The sequence below is a fragment of the Helianthus annuus genome, chromosome 1 (genome assembly GCF_002127325.2).
Source record: "Helianthus annuus cultivar XRQ/B chromosome 1, HanXRQr2.0-SUNRISE, whole genome shotgun sequence".
Classification (NCBI taxonomy): domain Eukaryota; kingdom Viridiplantae; phylum Streptophyta; class Magnoliopsida; order Asterales; family Asteraceae; genus Helianthus; species Helianthus annuus.
Genome location: NC_035433.2, coordinates 915,954 through 935,377, shown reverse-complemented (window position 1 = coordinate 935,377; position 19,424 = coordinate 915,954). Strand labels below are relative to the sequence as shown.

The 19,424-nt window shown below is 37.2% G+C and overlaps 1 protein-coding gene across 1 annotated transcript; it reads left to right on the top strand.

Moving 5' to 3' along the window:
* Window positions 1-1,377: 1,377 nt before the first annotated feature.
* On the top strand, window positions 1,378-2,833 carry LOC118482137 (vacuolar-sorting receptor 1-like). Its single transcript, XM_035977650.1, has 2 exons — window positions 1,378-1,730; window positions 2,204-2,833. Exons 1-2 carry the CDS (start codon window positions 1,427-1,429, stop codon window positions 2,674-2,676), a joined length of 777 nt encoding a protein of 258 aa, XP_035833543.1. The 5' UTR covers window positions 1,378-1,426; the 3' UTR covers window positions 2,677-2,833.
* Window positions 2,834-19,424: the final 16,591 nt, after the last annotated feature.

Here is a 19,424-nt window from a genome sequence, read left to right as displayed (position 1 = left end):
CATAAAGCAAAAAAGTGACGAATGTAAACCTACCATATGCGATTTCAGGGTCGAAATTTGAGTAAACACCTCGAACCCTCCAGTTTGGATCGTTGTCGTCTTCATGATCCATTGTTGCAGCAGGTTAGGGTTATTTTTAGGGGGTGAATTTGGGATTAGGGTTACGTTGAACTCAATTTTGGGGGTTTTATACAGGGGAGGGGTTTTGGTGGCACTTAACTGATTTTGGTTATTAAAAACATAAAGGGAAAATAAAAGAATTATGAAAGGACTGAAATACCCTTCATTAAATATACTCACCTAACTGACTTTAACTGGGTTATGAGAATTTGGACTGAAATGGCACCTTTCCAGTATGTCAGGGACGAAAATGGCGTATTTTTGAAAAATGGACTGAAATGGCCAAAGTGACCAAACCACAGGGACTGAAATGGCAGTTAACTCTGACAATAATTACAGTATATTTCAACTTGAGGTATTTTTATAGTTCATTTCAACTTTAACAAGAATGTTAATCTTGACAATAATTACACTATATTTGTATTATGACAAAGTTAAGTGTCTACCTGACCGATTCAACACTAGTTGACCACATCTAACTATTGGAATTCATTTGTTCATGGCGCATAATGTTCAAAATGAAGTGATATTTTTAATACAATTAATTATCTACTCTTTGTCAAATAAAATCTATAAAATCCATCCAGAACTTACATATTCAAAATCATGGTTTGACTACATAATCAAATTTAAACCTAATCAACATGTTCTCGCAAGAAGTTTGAAGGCATACAAAATGCCATATACAAGTTCAACTTTAGGTAGATATGGTAAAGCACTAAAGCACATCATCATCTTAACAAACTAACGAATTGACCTCTACATTATCACACTTTGACCATTCTACTACTTGTATCACTGCAAAAACATCAAGTGAAATATATTTAACCATTTGGGGCAGATGGAAAAGAATGATGCAAGAGTTCCAAGATATGGGAATAATCGACCACGTTACAATAAAACAAGGCAACTTAATTTAACTTTTTTTGGAATAAAAATCATTCCTTGGTTAAGTCGTTATCATGGATAAATTGGGGTAATTTCTCTTTGTAATCGTTTTGTTGTTTGGCTCTAGTGTGTTGCTAGTTTATTAACAGATAGACCGTGACATCGATGCATCAACGTACGTAGCCACCAATGTTGTAATCAACTAACAAAAGACACTTCAAGAATTCCAATGAATTGTACAAAGCAGGCAGGCAGGCTATTTCTTATCAATTTGATACAACCAAGGGACAATATTTTAAGATTGCTGTTCTTTGAGTTTTTTTTTTTAAGGTTCAAACCTCTTCTTAAATGTTAAATCTTCATCATCTCATCTGGGTCAATTTCTCTTGCACACTTCATTCATTTTGAGTTTAAAAAAATGACAATGGGGAAGCTAAGGTTTATTATTTGTGTTTGGTTTCTCTTCATGTGTGAATCTTGTTTGTGCAATTTTGTAGTGGAAAACTACAGTTTGAAGGTATCTTCACCTGAGAATCTAAAAGGTACATATGAATGTGCGGTTAGTAGTTTTGATGTTCCTCAACACGGAGGAACGTTAACGGGTGTTGTTGTTTATCCAAAGGTTAATCAAAAAGCTTGCAACAGTTTCGCTAATGAATTCTCGTTCAAAACCAAGACTCATGCAGGCAGCCTTCCGGTTTTTCTTCTTGCCGATCGAGGAGGTAATTAATAATCCAAACTATGACCCAAATTGCCTGTATGGATTTCAACTATGACAAGTGGCCGAAATAATCCATACTGACAATTTGACTAATGACAATCCAAACTTTCACTTTCGTTGCCAAGAGCAATCTTACTCACATGATCATCAAAGATTTACACTTGATTTAAGTCGAATGGATGATTATGAGCAAAATGGGAAAATATATATTTCTTGTGAGAAAAATCAAGTAGAAGTCAAGCGTGTGCTATTCAAAAGGGGGTTGCGGCGCAATTTGTTGCCCGTTTACCTACCATTCTTATGTAATTTTCCTATCATTTATGAAATTTAAAATACCTTTAAAGTAAAAAATAAAATAAAAAATTAAGAGTGTCACTAGTTAGAATGTCAGTACGAATCATTTTTGGCAAGTAATCCATAGTTTGGATTATTAGAATCCAATTTGATTTTTATTTATGTTGATTTGCATGGCAGATTGTTCCTTTATTCGTAAGGCACGAAATGCGCAAAATGCAGGAGCTGCAGGTATTCTTGTTGCAAATGATAATGAGTTCTTGACCTCCATGCATTTTCCTGAAGTAGTAGACGGTTATAATATGGTAAACCTGACCATCCCTTCGGCGCTCATTAACAGATCTCTTGGCGATTCGATAAAGAAAGCCTTATATAAAGGCGAGTTTGTACGTGTGAATCTTGAATGGACAGAAACTTTCACTCATCAAGAAGCAGACACGCTTGAAATAGTTGATGTGTGTGAGTCAGATTATTGTGATGATCAAATACAAGAGCATGAATCGGATGTTTATTGGCCATCACATTTTATGTGGCGATCGATGATCATGTCCAGCCCATTATGGGGATTTCGGATGATGATTATGGAGAGTTGGTTTGATTTTTTATTGGAAAATAGGATCATGGAAAGTGTCTTGAAAATGTATAAACTTTAAACGTGCATAACTGTTGACGTGCGATGAAATTTATCATCTGGCGGATCAAGATCAAGTTTCTTTCAAATTTTCAAGGTTTTTAGGCTTTTATTTTCTTTATCTATTTTGTAATTTAACTCGTGTGAAACTTTCTAATTCAAGAAGTGAGTTCAAGTAATTTTGGATAGTTTTGGATGCTGTTTTAGGGAGAACATACAAAAAATAGTATGGCCGACATAACAACTCTTGGAAGTGCAACTACTACAAAATAAAAGCTATTCTTGAACAACATATAACTAATGTTGTCATGTACGTTGACTACTACACGCATTAAATAGAGTTCAAATATATTTGTAAGTATAACGTGTTGATTAGGCTAGAGGGTATGGTGCCCATCCTCCCTTGGAGGATGATCCGCCACGTAGGCGCCACATTATAGTCCTCTCAAGGATGGTCCATTCCACAAAACTAGATGGCATGGGAGGATGGTCCTAGATTATCCTACCCCACCACTTTTATGTTTTTTATTTATTTTTTTTAATTCATCCTTTTTTTAATGGCCACAAAGGTTCAACAAGAACACTATAGAAGACTTAAAAATTTAACTGATATTTATAGCATTCATCGAATCAACTTTCAACCACTAGTAGGTAACCCGCGCGTTGCGGCGGGACTAAAGATTGAATCAAACTATATCCATGCTGTGTTTCATGGAATTGTAGATTTGTAGGGTATCATGGAGTTGTCCCATAGTTGTTGGTTATATTGTGATTCACCTGCAGTACTAACTCGTTACTGGAAACAATACAAAACAAATGTTCATGCTTATGAATTTATATCTTATTAATGTATAACTCAAAACTGTAACCAACATACTGACACAGCCATAATACATTATCTACATTCAAATCATTGACATACAATTTGACAGTCAAATCGATTTGGCATTATGCTACAATTCAAAACTGTTAAAAAATTCAATCCAAATCCCAAATAATGGTAGTTCTGACAAGCATAATAAGTGTTCTAAATAGGTTAATGACCTAGCATCAGTGCCAAACAAAAACTCACTATTTGAACTCAATATCTGAGATTGAATCATTAAATCTCTACTTTTTCAAGCCAATCTCCTAATTTGCACTGTTCTAAAACTAATCTACATTTCACAAATTCACATCATTCGGTACCGGTACCGGTATTTGTGGGTAAAGACTGGTACACACCGGTACTGAAAACGTCGAAAGTCGGTACCGAATCGGCACCGAAAATGTACCCAATTCGGTAAATTCGGTACCGGTTCGGCAAATTCGGTAAATGGCCCGCTATGAATGATTAAAGTGTGAACTTTTACGACTTGATGTAAAGGTCCTTTCTATAAAATTTATAGAAGTTACGCAATCAGGGAACTTTAAGTTATAAAAGTTAAAGGGATTTACCCGTACGGCCATACCAATAAGTTGTGACGACTCATTTGAGTCGCTCAACTTTCAATTCAACCAGCCTTGTTTTGATCCATTACCCAACTCATTTGAGTTGCCCAGCTTGCCACCTCTTATAATAAAGAAATTTGGATGGTAATTAGATATCAACAAACCTCTAATGTGATTAAAATTGTGTCATTTGTTTCTTCACCGTCGTGTTGCTCTTCGCTCTATTGCTCTATCTTTTCATCCTGACCATCAACTATAGACTCATCATCCTGACTATCATACAAATTCAAAACGGGCTCGTCATTTGACTTTGACTTCCATTTATCTTCCATTTCTTTTCTCAAAGACACTGTCAACTGCCACTTGGCAGATCGCCAACTTTTCCGGTTCTCAAAGCCAGCAGGGAGGTCTTTCTTTGCCAAATCCAACCTGTTTTCAAAACAGAAAAATTAAAAATAAAAACTCACCTTAATAATTTTTAACAAGATTAAATATGATGCATGTAGTCTGTAAGGCAGAACACAATAACAAACCGCTATGCTTCAAATGAAATGAATAAAGATCTGAATCATAAACAAAAGTATAAATGTAGCAGTAAAAGGTCAATCTTATTACTTTTCCAAATCAAAATTCTTTTAGAAATAAAGCAGGGATATTTCCTACTTTAAATGTTTAGCATCCACTTTGACCATGTAATCATCTAATTAGTTAATTTGTTTTTGATGGCCAACATAAAAAACTTTTATTAATCAATACCACACCAAAGCAGCAAAAACATTAAGATACAAAAATATTAAAATCCCTCCACTCCACCCAAGTGATGCTCGATTCCTCATTCGACCGGTGTTTGATCCACAAGTAACCCAACGCTTTGATATCCTCCACAACCTTGCTCAGGCCTCCGCCTCCAAGCGTCGTTCTCATCTTTCAAGGGCTGCTGGCTCGGACCTGTTTGCCGGTCGTTCCACTTTGTCAATTCTGCATTTGAATGAATGTTTACCAGATCATGCGCTCTTTTACATGTTGTCGGGACTACACGTTGATCGGGATCTGCAATATGAATGTGAAATATCATTTTGATAATCATTTTAAAAGGCCTGCATTTGGTCTTACCATGATAGATGTTTTTGGTTCTGTAATTTTCTGCGGAACAGGTTTGTTAGCTTCAATTTATAAGAGTTTTGCCTCATCCCATCTCACATATCTATTGCTTCAAGCAACAATTATTTAAGCACAAATATACCCAGGTCAAGAATAACACCTATGTACAAAACCCTAATCCCTTTCTAAACGATTTTCGTTACCAAAAAGCAAGTACATGAAAAGTGGATCAGATAATGATGAAGATGACGATAATCCATACCTGATGATGCGCGAGTGAAGAAGCAACGTGATTCAGATTTGAAATAAAAAAAACCCTAAGATTCGATTAGAACTAAGAAGGCGTAGACCACACCCAACTACAATCCAAACACTCGCAGATGTTAACGAATTGTAAATATTTTCAACCCAGACCTGCTTTCCATTCCCAGGAATATTCTCGTAAGCATCGAAATTGATACCGTCATTCATAGGTGGTAGGCTACCATTTGATACAGCAGGAGTAACGGCTTGCTGAGATGCAGCTGCCTTGTTACGGAGATGTGGTGGTGCGTAAGCGGGCTTAACAGGCGCCCCCGAAGGATTATTTTCGTAATTTTCAGGTCCTGAAGGTGCATTATCAACAACATCCGCCCAAGAAGTACTCATGATGTTTATAATATCTCGCAAAACCACGAATCACTGTCCATTTCTTCAATAATGCTAAAATACACTCCTCCAAATAGCTCGAAACACCAATTACATCTATAAATTAACCTTCTAACCAAAAGATCAATCCCTGAGAATATCAAACAGCTTAACAATACACAACTTCATCACTTCTATCAAATTATCACCTAAAAGTTAGCAAACAGGCTTATGATGAAGAAGGAGTTGAATCGATTAACATAAAATTCATTTAATCATAACCTAACATCAATTTCATTAATTCAAGTATTCAACCATAACCTAACATCAAATTCGTTCAAAAACCTCCATATGTAACCTAATTTTCTACCTTCTAGACCTAGATTCACAAAAAACTAAACACACAGAACAAAATTGAACACAAATTGCAACCGTACCTCTCTCTAAACTAACAACGATCGATAATACGTACACATGTGAAGGAATAGCTGATAAATTGACAAAAAGTAGGCGATTAAAGATGTGTAGCAATTGTTGTAAGATTTGGAAGCAATAAACAGTGAATAAACGGAGAGGATCGTTAACCTAGGGTTTGCGATTACGAATAGTGTTGAATTATGTTCTGAGATTCAGATTCTTCAATTTTGTTGTACAGAGAGATGTTGAGAGAGACTGAAGAGGGCCAGCGACGAGGACGTTTGGTTGTTTTGTCTTCTAGTGGGTCGTCGAGGACGTCTGATTGTTGCCGTTCGGGACGACGACGGGGTGGGGGGAAATGGAGGGCGGGGCGGCGACGGAGGAGGACGAGGCGGGGACGAAGCCCATACCGCACAGCCTTAGTGTTGTATAAACATAATAGAAAACATGTAAATAATACCTGATACAATAAACAGGCCAATAGAGTATTCAATCAGAGACGCAACCATGAAGTTCGACATAGTTGTTATCTAGTTCCCATTTAGGATGAATGTTCTTGATGATAGTACCAAGTTAGAATCCAGATACAGATGCAGCTATGGAGTTCGACATTATAGCCAGCTTGATCTGTTTCCCATTTAGGATGTATGTTCTTGATGGTAGTACCGAGTTCTTTAGAGTTGAAGAACTCGTAGTATGGAGAGAGAGAGAGGAGGTCGAATTTAGTGTGATGTTATGAATGTCTAACCCCAATTTCTCTCTAGTAATCTCCTTACATACACCCAAGGGGAAACCTAATTAGTTTATAAGGGTAAATCGGTCTATCTACAATTACCAACTAATTATATTATAGGTTTTAATATATTTTAATCTATATTATATAAATGATAATGATGGCTACTAGATTAAATATATATAAATACATATTTAATCTTACATTCTCCCACTTAGTCGAATAATCATTTATTTTGAGTATTAGATTAGTCTGATCAGAAGTTAATACTCATTTTAGCTTTAAACTAAGAACCGTAGCAGAGAAATACAACCGTTGAATCATCATTCGACTCAGGACCCCCATTAGTCATACTACAGCCTCAATTTAAAACCTAACATGAAACACCCTATCACGTTATGATCATAAATACACAGCGGAAATACGTACCGTGAAATTTTTCCCATTTAACTATTCTAACATACTTGAATAATGTTTAAGTCGACCCTTTTAACGTAAATACTCAAGAAATCGATGGTAAGGGTTCTTGTTATTCTGTGTATTTGATTGATACAATACAGGACCCAAAACTAGGAAATAAATACAAGAATAGGAATGGAAAAATAAAGAAAGTTGCTGAATATAGGGACTAAATAAAAGGAATGATATGGAGGAAATAATGCCGAGAATATCTCAATTCCAATATTCCCCCTCAAGATAGAGCGTGTAGGTCCTTAACGCCCAGCTTGTCAAGTAATGATCTGAGTTGTTGCGTCCCTACTCCTTTTGTGAGAAGATCGGCTATTTGTAGTTTTGTGTTAATGGCCATCGGTTGAACTTCCTTGGACTCTACCCGTTCTCGAACAAAATAACAATCTATTTCAGCGTGTTACTTCTTTCGTGAAAAACAAGATTGTTAGCAATGTGCCTAGCCGCCTGATTGTCACAGAAAATGGGAGTTGGTCCGTTGGATGCAATATCCAATTCACTTAAGAGCCATCTTTACCATAGGACTTCATTGACTGGGGCAGCCATAGAACGGTATTCTGCTTCTGCGGAAGAGCGTGGGACCACAGATTGTTTCTTGGTTTTCCAGGAAATTGGTGCACTGCCAAGAAGAACTAGGTACCCTGTTCGTGATTTTCTAGTGAATGGACATCCAAGCCAATCTGAGTCACTATAGGCCGTGAGATTGTATCCTCCTTCTCAGGGGAGAAGAATGCCTTGTCCTGGCGTGCCCTTTAAGTACATCAAGACCCGATATACAACATCAAGGTTGTTTTGTCTTCGATCAGCAACAAATTGACTTAGGATATTAACAGAGTAAGCGATGTCAGGTCTCTTAGCCTGCAAGTACAATAATCTTCCCACTAGACGACGGTAACGGCTGATATCCACTTTAGGTTCGACACTATCCTTTTCCAACTTTAGATTCTGCTCCATGGGAAAGGCACTTGGTCTGCATCCTTGAAAACCACAATCTTCTAGTATGTCTAAGGTATATTTTCGTTGACTTAGAACCATACCTTCAGATGTGAGAGCAACTTCAATACCGAGGAAGTATTTTAGATTCCCCAAATCCTTGATGCTGAATTCTTTATTGAGTTTGTCTTTGGTATCACTGATCTTTTGAGGGTCGTTGCCTGCTACAATAACATCATCCACATATATCAAGGTGGCCATGAAGTTGTTCCCTTCTTTGAAAATGAAGAGGGAGTGATCGGCCTTGGATTGTTGAAACCCGAGAGTAAGAAGAAAGGCGGTGAACCTTTGGTACCAATTACGGGAGGCTTGCTTTAACCCGTAGAGGGACTTTCTCAATCCATATACCCTTGTTTCTCCTTCCTTGAAAAACCCCATGGTATCTTCATATAGACCTCCTCATGAAGATCTCCATGAAGAAAGGCGTTATTGACATCAAGTTGGTGAATCATCCAGTTCCTTTTGACCGCAATAGCAAGGAGTGTTCTAACTGTGACAATTTTGGCAACCAGAGCGAAGGTGTCATGGTAGTCCACCCCTTCCATTTGTGTGAAACCTTTGGCCACGAGACGCGCCTTGTATCGTTCCAGTTCTCCATTTGGCTTATACGTGACTTTATAAACCCATTTCGAATCAATGGTTCGTTTTCCTTTTGGTAGGTCTTCAAGAGTCCACGTACCATTCTTTTCAAGGGCTTGAATTTCTTTTATCATGGCTTCCTGCCATCTGTTATCCTGAATAGCTTGTCCAAAATTTCTTGGCTCATCATTGGAGTCAATGGCCGCTAGAAAAGCTTTGTGAGTTTTAGAAAATTTTGAATAAGAAACAAAGTTGGACAAAGGATGTACCTTTGAGGATTCTTGAGTGGATGCGGGATTGGCATGGTCTACCGATGGAGGGAGATTGACATTGTAATCATTGAGACGAGCTGGTTGTGATCGGTTCCTTTTGGGCCTAGACGATTCAGGCCTAGACTGATCAGGTGGTGGGCCTTGGCTTGGGCTTCAAAGGGCGGATCAATGTGGGTCTGACTATTCTGATCCGCAACAGTGGCCTCGTTGGGTAAGATTGGGTCCGGTTCATCATGTGGGCTCTCTTCTTCATTTGGCCCAATGTCTTTTTTATTTTCTTCATTTGGACTCTCTTGGTTTTCTTCATAGTAAGGTTTGTATGGCCACTCAAAGACATCTACTTCATCCTTTTCCTTTTCAAGTTCACTAAAAGGGAATTTGTCTTCAAAAAACTTTACGTCTCTAGAGGCAATAATTTTTCCAGTTTTGATGTCAAGAACTTTGTATCCTTTTGTACCATGTGGATATCCTAGAAGCACGCCCGGCTTCCCCCTTAATTCGAGCTTGTCTCCTTTTGTATCGGTGTTCTAGTAGTATGTGAGACAACAAAAAACTCTCATAAGGTCATAGTCGGGTTGTTGATTGTATAGAAGCTCATAGGGAGTTTTGTTGTTGGTTACTTTAGAGGGAAACCGGTTGATGATGTATGCGACTGTCAACACGCACTCACCCCCAAAATCTTTTTAGAAGATTGGCTTCGAACCTTAAAGCTCGAGCGATTTCGAGTAAGTGTCCATTCTTCCGCTCCACCACCCCATTTTGTTGAGGGGTGTGGGGGCAAGTGGTTTCAAGTAATATTCCTTGTTTCTTGTAAAAAAGGACATGTCATTGGAAGTGAACTCACCCCCTTTGTCACTCCTAATCTGCTTGATCATTTTCCCAAATTGTGTTTTAACCATATTATAGAAAATTTTTTAAACTATCACTCGCTTGATATTGATGTTTTAAAAGGAACACCCAAACATTTCTATTATAATCATCAACCAAGGTTAAGAAATAACGCGCTCCTGTTGTAACACCCCGTGTTTCGAAAAGTCAAAGTCAAAGTCAACATTGAAGTCAAAGGAATCCTTGCTCAATTTCTGTTTTGACTTCTTTGACTTGTAGATAGTCTATTTAGTTGTTTACGTTAGTTGTATTATGTGGAGTACTTATTACTAACCGAGGTTTTATTCGCTATTTATCGCATGTTTTATCGCTTCATCGCTTATCGCAATCGCTCTCGCAACCCGAATTATACGTTCTGGATATTGTTTTACGTGTGTGCGCTAATTATGTGTTACTTGTGCGTATTTATTTATGTTATAATGTGGTGATTAATCGAAACGCTGTCGCAATCGAATCGCAAACGTTAAATGCAAGTGAATTAGGATGATTGTAGGTTAGATATAGTAGTTGGGATTAAAAGTAATTTGAATAAGAAACTCTATCGCATCGCAACGCTCAACACGCGAATCAAAATCGCAAAACTCATCGCGCCGTGCACTCGAATCGAGTGGCCAGCCGACCGAATTGCCACCCGATGGGGCTGCCACCCGATCGAGGTGCCACTCGATCGAGCTGTCACCCGACTGGGCTGCCACTCGATCGACCAGTCCTCTCCTCCCCTTTCCTTTTATGGAAACCCTATAAATACCCCTGTCAACATCACAAACTTACCTTTTTCTGCACCTCTTGTCCGACCAGCGCCTCTTGCCCTCATTTCTTTAGATTTCTCCCGATTCTTGTAAGTTTCCAACCTAAATATTGTACTTTCTTGATCTACACGCACTCCTACACCTTTCTATCTTTTAAATCTTAACTTTTAACCGTGAAATCACTAGATTTGAGGTGTTCTAGGATGATGTCATCATGGTGTTCTTATGAACTTCATGTTTTGGCTTCAATCCACCAAGAACAACTTAGATCTGAAAAATTTCCACACAAATAAACAAAGATCTTGCATAGATATGAACATATTCATGGTGAAAAAGGATTGAAAGATGGTTTCTAACTTTCTTTCAACTCTTTTACACTCAATGCACTCAAAACCAATGGAATCGGAGCTTATTCTAATCTCCTACTCGTCCTTAGTATTGATTAGTTCAAGATCTGGACTCTATCCACGAGACAACCGATTTCGGGTTAACCAAGAACAACCCTCTTGAACCGGTTAACTGGTTGAACTTCGGTGATTTCCTGTTCGATCGGGTCACTTGGATCAAGATGGGGATTCCGTTGATTAGCACGTTGTCACGATGTCTCGATAAAACTACAAAACCATCAACACAACCAAGGAAGAAGACGATCAGGCCGACCAGGACGGAGTGCCGCCCGATCGGACTATTGTCTGATCGGATTGCCACCTGATCGGGTTGCCACCCGATCGGCTTGCACCTTGGTCCCACATTTGACTTTTATCACAAACTTTTGAGGTTGAACATCGAACGAGATGCCGTCCGATCGGATTACCACCCGATTGGATTACCCCTCGATTATGTGATGTTCAGACTTCAACCCTTAAACAATTTTCAACATGTTCAAAACAGACTGATTGTCACCCGATCAGACTACACTCCGATCGAATGACAAACTGCTGTGAACTTGTTCTCACTAAAGTGTCCACCAATCGGATTGTCGCCCGATCGAACGACCGTTCGATCGATCGACCTAAAAGGTAGAGATACTTCTTTGTTTTTAAAATGCTACAACAAAAACTTCAAAAGTCAGGGCATCATACATAAACACATCCTTCCCCAAACGAAGAAACAATCCACTCGAAAGGTCACCCGATCGGATGACCATCCGAGCGGATTGTCACCCGATCGACCGACTACCCGATCGGATTGACATCCGATTGGAGTACCGTCCGATCCATTGACACCTCTCACCATTTACTTATCGCTTATCGTTATGCTATCGTTCTGATCAGGTCCTTAAGATGTTTGAATGCTTTGCTTGCTGTGAAATCGAGGCTAGGAAAGGTCTAGAAACGAATAAATGAATTGTCTGTACTTGAAATCTGAGTTGTCGGAACAGAACAATTTGACTAGATTTTGTCTGTAATATTTATATTACTGATGTGCACAAAATGTAACATATAAATTACATCAATTGTGGTATAAAACTAACCCTTTTTTAGTACTAATGTCAGAAAAAGTGTGTTTTTGTCTTCCTTTTGTATTTTCATGATTAAATGAGCTCAAATGAACAAAAGAAGCAAAAAGGCAGCTAAATCTAACATAAATACAAGAAAAGAAACAAACGTGGCATGCCGGACCTCCCGACAACATCTTCCCAAGCAAAAGAAGAGAACAGAAGGCTGAACACGCCCCGCGCTCAGTGAGCACGGGGGCGTGCCCAAGTGTCAGCATAAAAGACAAAGCTGTAGAAGCTTCTATCACCCACCACGGGGGCGTGCCCAGCGGACACGGGGCCGTGGTCAACTCTGAGATTCACATAATCTGAGGAAATCTTGATAGTACATATACGCTTCTACACACGGGGTCGTGCCCAGCGGACACGGGGGCGTGGTCAACTAATGCAGACAAACTGCAATTAATGAAGAAAGAGAAGGAGGATGGACACGGGGCCGTGCCCAATGGACACGAGGCCGTGCCCGAGCTACTGTTCAGGCTATAAATAGGGGTGCTTGGCTCATTTGCAAACCATCCCTTGGCACACCACCTCTCTCACACTTCACCCACCATCCACCACCATCACAACACCATCATCCACTACCATCATCCGTTGTCCATCATAGAGTGTGTGAGTCGTCTCGGGATCCCGGATTGATCATAAGAGTTCTTGATAATCAAAGGCCATGTTTGCCTAAGTCTCTTACATCACTTAAGGAAGACAAGTGTTTAGTGTAATACTTTTTATTTTTAATCTTTTCGCACTTTTTATTTGGTTATGTATTAATAACTTTAATAACTAGTTTCTTATATTGAAGGTGATTCTTCCTTATCGTTTGTCCGTGGTGTCTTGGCATTATTTTACTGTCTATATAAAATAAAAGATTTTCACCATTCATATCTCCACGGTCTATATGGAGATATGTTGGCTACCTGGTCGGGGGTTAAGGGAACAGTTTGGTAAAAGTCTTGCTATTGTTCAGTGTATAGATCCTACAAAGGACCTAAGTCAAATTTAGTAGGACCTCCTTCAATACCCACCGGTATTGGATGGCGGGGGTCCAAACTCTTTGATCCCCTCATAAGTAAGCTACTATTAAAACTTTAACCCGGCTACTTAGGACTGTATCCCTGCTGACTCAGACTACTTAGCCGAGGGTAACGTCACCTTCAAAAGAGGGGCCTACCACATTATGCACTAATAACTCAATTAGTTATCTTTCAATAATCCGACCCTTTAGGATTGTATACTTGCTGACTCAAACTACTGGGTTGAGGGTAACGTCACCTTCAAAAGAGGGCCATACTACAATAACTAAGATAATCTCTTAAAAAGTGCAAAAGTGCGGAAATAATTAAAGGTTACACTACACACGAGTTGGATCCAAGTGAGTCATCTTGTCTATCTGTTTTTACTTTTATTTTATTTTTCAGCATTTTAGTTAGTTTTACTTTTCTAGTTTAAAAACCATTTTCTAACTTTTGATTTGATTCGACGTTGAGGATAAACCGGTACTAAAAGCTCTTGTGTCCTTGGACGACCTCGGTATCTTACCAACACTATACTACGTTCACGATGGGTGCACTTGCCCATATGTGTGTTTAGTGTTAGTAAATATCGTGTTTCATAAATTTAAAACTTAGCTAAAAAGTGTAAAAAGGGCTTAAAATATACACCTAAATTATATTACACTACACACGCATTAAGTTTTTGGCGCCGTTGCCGGAACACAAGGATTTTAAGAAAGTTAGGAATCAACGGCCTAATCGTTTTTTCTAATTTTTCTGTTTTTTTTAGGAATTTCTTAATTTTTCAGCTTCTACAGAACTCAGCACAGGTCGTGCCCGCTGAACACGCCCCGTGCCCAGTCTTTGGAACTGGCAATCCTGTTTTACGTCAGACAGTAAGCTGAACAGGGGGCCGTGCCCACTCAACACGCCCCGTGCCCAGTCTTTGGAACTGGCAATCCTGGTATGGGGCTGGAATCGGTCATGACGCATGATGCCTTCGCTTTACCTTCTTCTCGTTTCCCTTTGTTACCTGGCCACCAATCCGGGTACCCAATCTTCTTGAAACATCCATTCTTGTTGTGCCCATCTTTATTGCAAATGTCACAGTGCTCAACAACCTCTCCACGTTTCAGTTCCTTGGAAGCAGTCTTAATTACCGATTAAACACATACGGGGTACTAAGGTCAATGATCAATTAATTAGATAAATGATACTATGGCCATTTAGTTATATATCTAATTATTTATTCTTACATTATCTCAATTGGTCGATTACTCATTTATGATGAGCATTAGTTGAGTCCGATCAGATTTTAATACTCACTTTAGTTTTAAATTGAAACCGTTGCAGAGAAATACTATCATTGAATGATATTCAACTCAAGACCCCAATGATCATATTATAATACCAAATTTAAGACTTAAGTAAACTTAATTTCAAATTGACAATTAAGCCCTTAATGTTGACAATTTGTATAATAACTGTTTATACGTCTTTACGCATGCCTAAACATTTTCGAAGACAAACAAATTCAAAATAATGAGGAAATTTTATTATTAAACATAAACAAGTACAATATGCAATTAAATAAGGTCACTAGAAAAGCACATCTTCGAAACATGTTCTTCGAAACTTTTGGAGGGAAACCTTTAGTCATCAGATCTGCAAGCATAGTTTTAGTACTTATATACTCGATAAAAAGATTATTTTCCTAACTTACTCACGTACGAAGAAGTACTTTGTATAAAGATATAATCCAACTCTAGCCGAACTATTACTGCTCGAGAAACTAGTGGCAGCTGAGTTATCATATAAAGCTTTAATGGTCTCGAGATGGAGTTAATAACTTTAAGTCCAGTAATAAGATTCTTCAGCAATATTTCATGACAGGTCGGCATGTCGCATTATAAACAACAATGTATTCTGTCATCATAGTGAATCTTGTTGTCAAGTGTTGCTTATGTATTCGATGAGATAGGTCCGCCGACTAACATAAAGATATATCCCAAAGTAGATTTCTTATCATCTTTGTATTTAGCAAAGTCAGAATCAGAATAATCAACCACTTTCAAACTATTTGTTCTTCTACATGAAGAGAAGGAAGACAAAGTTCAAGTTTAAAGATTACTAGCATAAAATAAAGAAAAAAGATATTTGAATAAGATGTCAAGATTCTACTATTACATGATCGAGATAGAAAGGGTGTTGTTGGGTTAATCCCGATAATTTGTTAAACTTAATGTTAGAGTTAAAAGTTATTGTTAGTAAAGTTAGGGCACATTGTGTAATTTGTAAGGAGAATATTTAATTTTTTAATTAGTATAAACATAAGCAACTAGTTGAGAGCCCGTCCATAGGCCGGGCACCCCTAACGACATAATAACATAAATACTTATAGCACATAATAAACAAAACGATAAAACATATTTATAATGTCACTAAGCAAACAACGAAACATTAAAACGAACAAAGCAAAAAAGCATACTTAATCGAAATAAAAATCTGGTGAAGAAAGAGTCTCGGTATATATTGCTCCTTGTAACCCGTGAAACCAAACTAAAGGTAAGAAACAATCATCCCCTTTCTTTGTCGTGTCAATTTCATTAGCAACTCCATCATTCGATACGACAAGAAACCTGCCAGTACTTGTAATATGTGTAATAGAGCATGATAAAATAATAGGAGGCTGTATGCGAGGAAAAACCCATAATTTCACCCAACTTTCACCTTCCATCCTCCACAAATCAACCGTCCAATTAGGAAGCCCATGAGTAACAAACATATGAAGCTCTTTATGAAAAACAACTAAATTTCCATCATAGTAAGCATGTGGAAATCTTGGAAAGGTTTTCAACCTAAATCTCTCTGATTCCACATCAAAGCCAAACAACATAACACCCTTATTCTCAATAAAACAGTTAACCAAAAAATATAAAACACCTTTGCAAAAAGTTCCATTAGACCAAATAAGTTTTCCACGCCAGCAACGAAGTTTATTTGCAAAAGTGATTTTGTGCCACGAGTCAAACATACTTGAATATACATGAACCCACATTCTACCACGCCTACGCTTTATGTGTAAAAGCTTGTAGTCATCCGTCTTATCCACATACAACCCAATTGCATCTGACTTAGGTTTATATAAACCACGACTATTTGAGCTGGACATCTCTTTAAGTGCACGAGTTAATGGATTCCAAATAACCAATTTGCCAGTATTACGAAAACAAACACATAACAATCCTTCAAAACTTGTTAGAATATTTACTTTATTCCAAGGCGCTTCAAATGGAAGTAAGATTTTGGAGTTTAATAATGGACATGAATCTTCACACGAAAGGGGGAATACAGAACATAAATGCGAACCAATTGCTATAAATTTCTGGTTATAGGATGTAGATATGTGACGACAATGCATCATAGCAAAATGATGTGTCGATAGAACAGATAACCATTCCTTGCATACACACTTTGACCGACCCACACCCTTTGCAGGAAGCCTTATTAATATCTCATACACAAGAATGTCAAGACCAAGATCATCAATAGAAGTACTTTGTCGTCCATGGCCATGTAAAAACATTTTTCTTTTGCATGATTGTAGGTTGTTCGTACTCATTTCTCATTGGAAGTAATATTAGTATAATTATTGTTAGCACATGATTATGAATAAAATTACCTATATAATGTCATTCATTCATAAAATTAAATCTACATGACAACAGTAATACATAAGGTTATTATCTTAAACTGGAAAACATTTTAAAATTTTCAACAAAAAAAGGTAAACAAATAAAAAAACAAAACATATTAAGTACAAAATACTAAATAATCCAAAACATTAAACAACATGAACAATAATTTTAACGTTGCATAGATCTAAGCAAGTGTGCCTCATGCACATCTGGTTCAATAACCATTTTAGTAAACTCCGTATCCTTCAACATATTAACTGAAAAAGCAGACATGTGTTACAAATAATGTTCATAGGTCATTTAAAAAATTAAAATATATAAGAAATACGTATTAAGCCTATAACATACTTGACGACGTATAGACCAACTTGAGTTGAGAGACGTATATGATAGATTTACTGGATATTGCACGATATGTTCGTACAATATTTATATGCCTCGATGTGTCTAGACGCAACTTTATAACGTGACCACTGTAAAATAATCAAACACATTATATTAAAAAAAATGTGTACATATATGTGTTACTTAAAACATTAAGGTCATTAATAATAAAAACGTGGCTTACGTAGCATCTTGCAAATTAATCTTAAAAGTAAACATATGCTTTATTCTTTTCCCCTTGATGATTTTTCCTATAACATCTACAATAAAGGCAACAACATGTTAGACTGTTCACACACACACATAATATATATATATATATATATAACAAATCCAAAAAAAAAATAGAAAGAATTTATGTATACCAACAATATGTTTGTGAAAACCCTTGTACTCTTTCAAAACATTAAAGCACGGCACCAGTGGATACAACGGAAAACCCTTTGAAACCTCATGTATACACGGAGTAAATTTTGTGCTTTCATTTATAATTATTTTGATACGACCATAAATTAATACGTAGCTTTTGTATGTTGGATAATCATTAAACTTGAAATTCTCAATTTGAAAATGAGAAACCGAAAAAACATGACCCACGAGTTCCATGCCATCAAATAAGTGAACCAAATTAGCGGGGACAATTGCTGCAAGTCTTCTTCTCTATAATATAAAGTATGTTACTTAAATATAATGTATGTAAACTTAAAAAACGAAATAAATAAATAAATGAACTTACATCTTTATTAAGTAAAATAAGTAGTAATTTGTTTTTGCTGACATCATACCAAGTAAATTCAACACGTACAACACTAAGATTATACCATACTCCATAGTGAGTTAGTGAAGAAAAATCAGCTACAGTGTAATCTTCATCCATCTTCTATAAATAACAAATACAAATACCATAAAAGATTTAAAAAAATCTCTAATAACAAATTAAAAGAATAAAAAATGAAAGAACAAAAAAGTAATAATTATCAATAAAAATTAAAAGTAAAAAAATGCAATTTCTAAACTATATATACAAATGGGCCAGGTTATTATATAATGAATTGAGGTTTTGGGCCATATTCACTTAAGAGGCCAGGTTTAATCTAAACACAAATTGGAAATGGGTGGGGTTCGATATAGAAATACGGATATTAGAAGGATAATCCGATTTAAGAAATAGATACTACATAATGCTAGTTAACTCAACCCTAGCCACAAATGTGATGAATCCAGCCTCTTTCTTGTCCAAAGTCGCTTCTCTCTGCATCACGATTTCATCCTCATCATCAGATTCCATGGCGATTCAAGATGGTTACACTTGTGTACACTCTCTTCAGCTCCGCCATACGTATCATCACTTCAATCGTTTCAAACTTTCAAGGTTTTTACCCCTCTAAACCCTAGCGTCTTATACATCATACTATTTTGTTCGATTAGGGTTCTTCATATTCGATTAACACCTTCAATGATAAACGCTTGTGCAGGATAACGAATGCAGATCTGTGTTTCACCATTTTTTTGCTTAATGGTTATGAATCTATGGTGTTAGGGTTCTTCGGATTCGATTAATACCTTTTGGATTTTAGGGTTTCAGCTATTGACACATGTTTGACCTCTATTTCCGCAATTCTTAGGGTTAACGGTTGTGGAACGATGATATTAGGGTTCTTTATATTCGGGTAAAACTTTTTGGATTTTAGGTTTTCAATTGTTCAAATATGACAGATCTGAGTTTCGGTAGTTTGATAGGTCTAGGGTTGTTCCTTGAAGTGAGTATGTTACCACTGAGATAAAGACGTGGTCTAGATAAGCTCTAGAACATAGACAAATGGAGCTGTGCTGGATCCAAAACTTGGCAGACTCTTTGTAAGTTTTGTTTTTTATGTTTATCACTACATTATTGAATCAATTATTAAAGATTTTGTCTGTCTTAATGGGCTAACAGGAGCGTT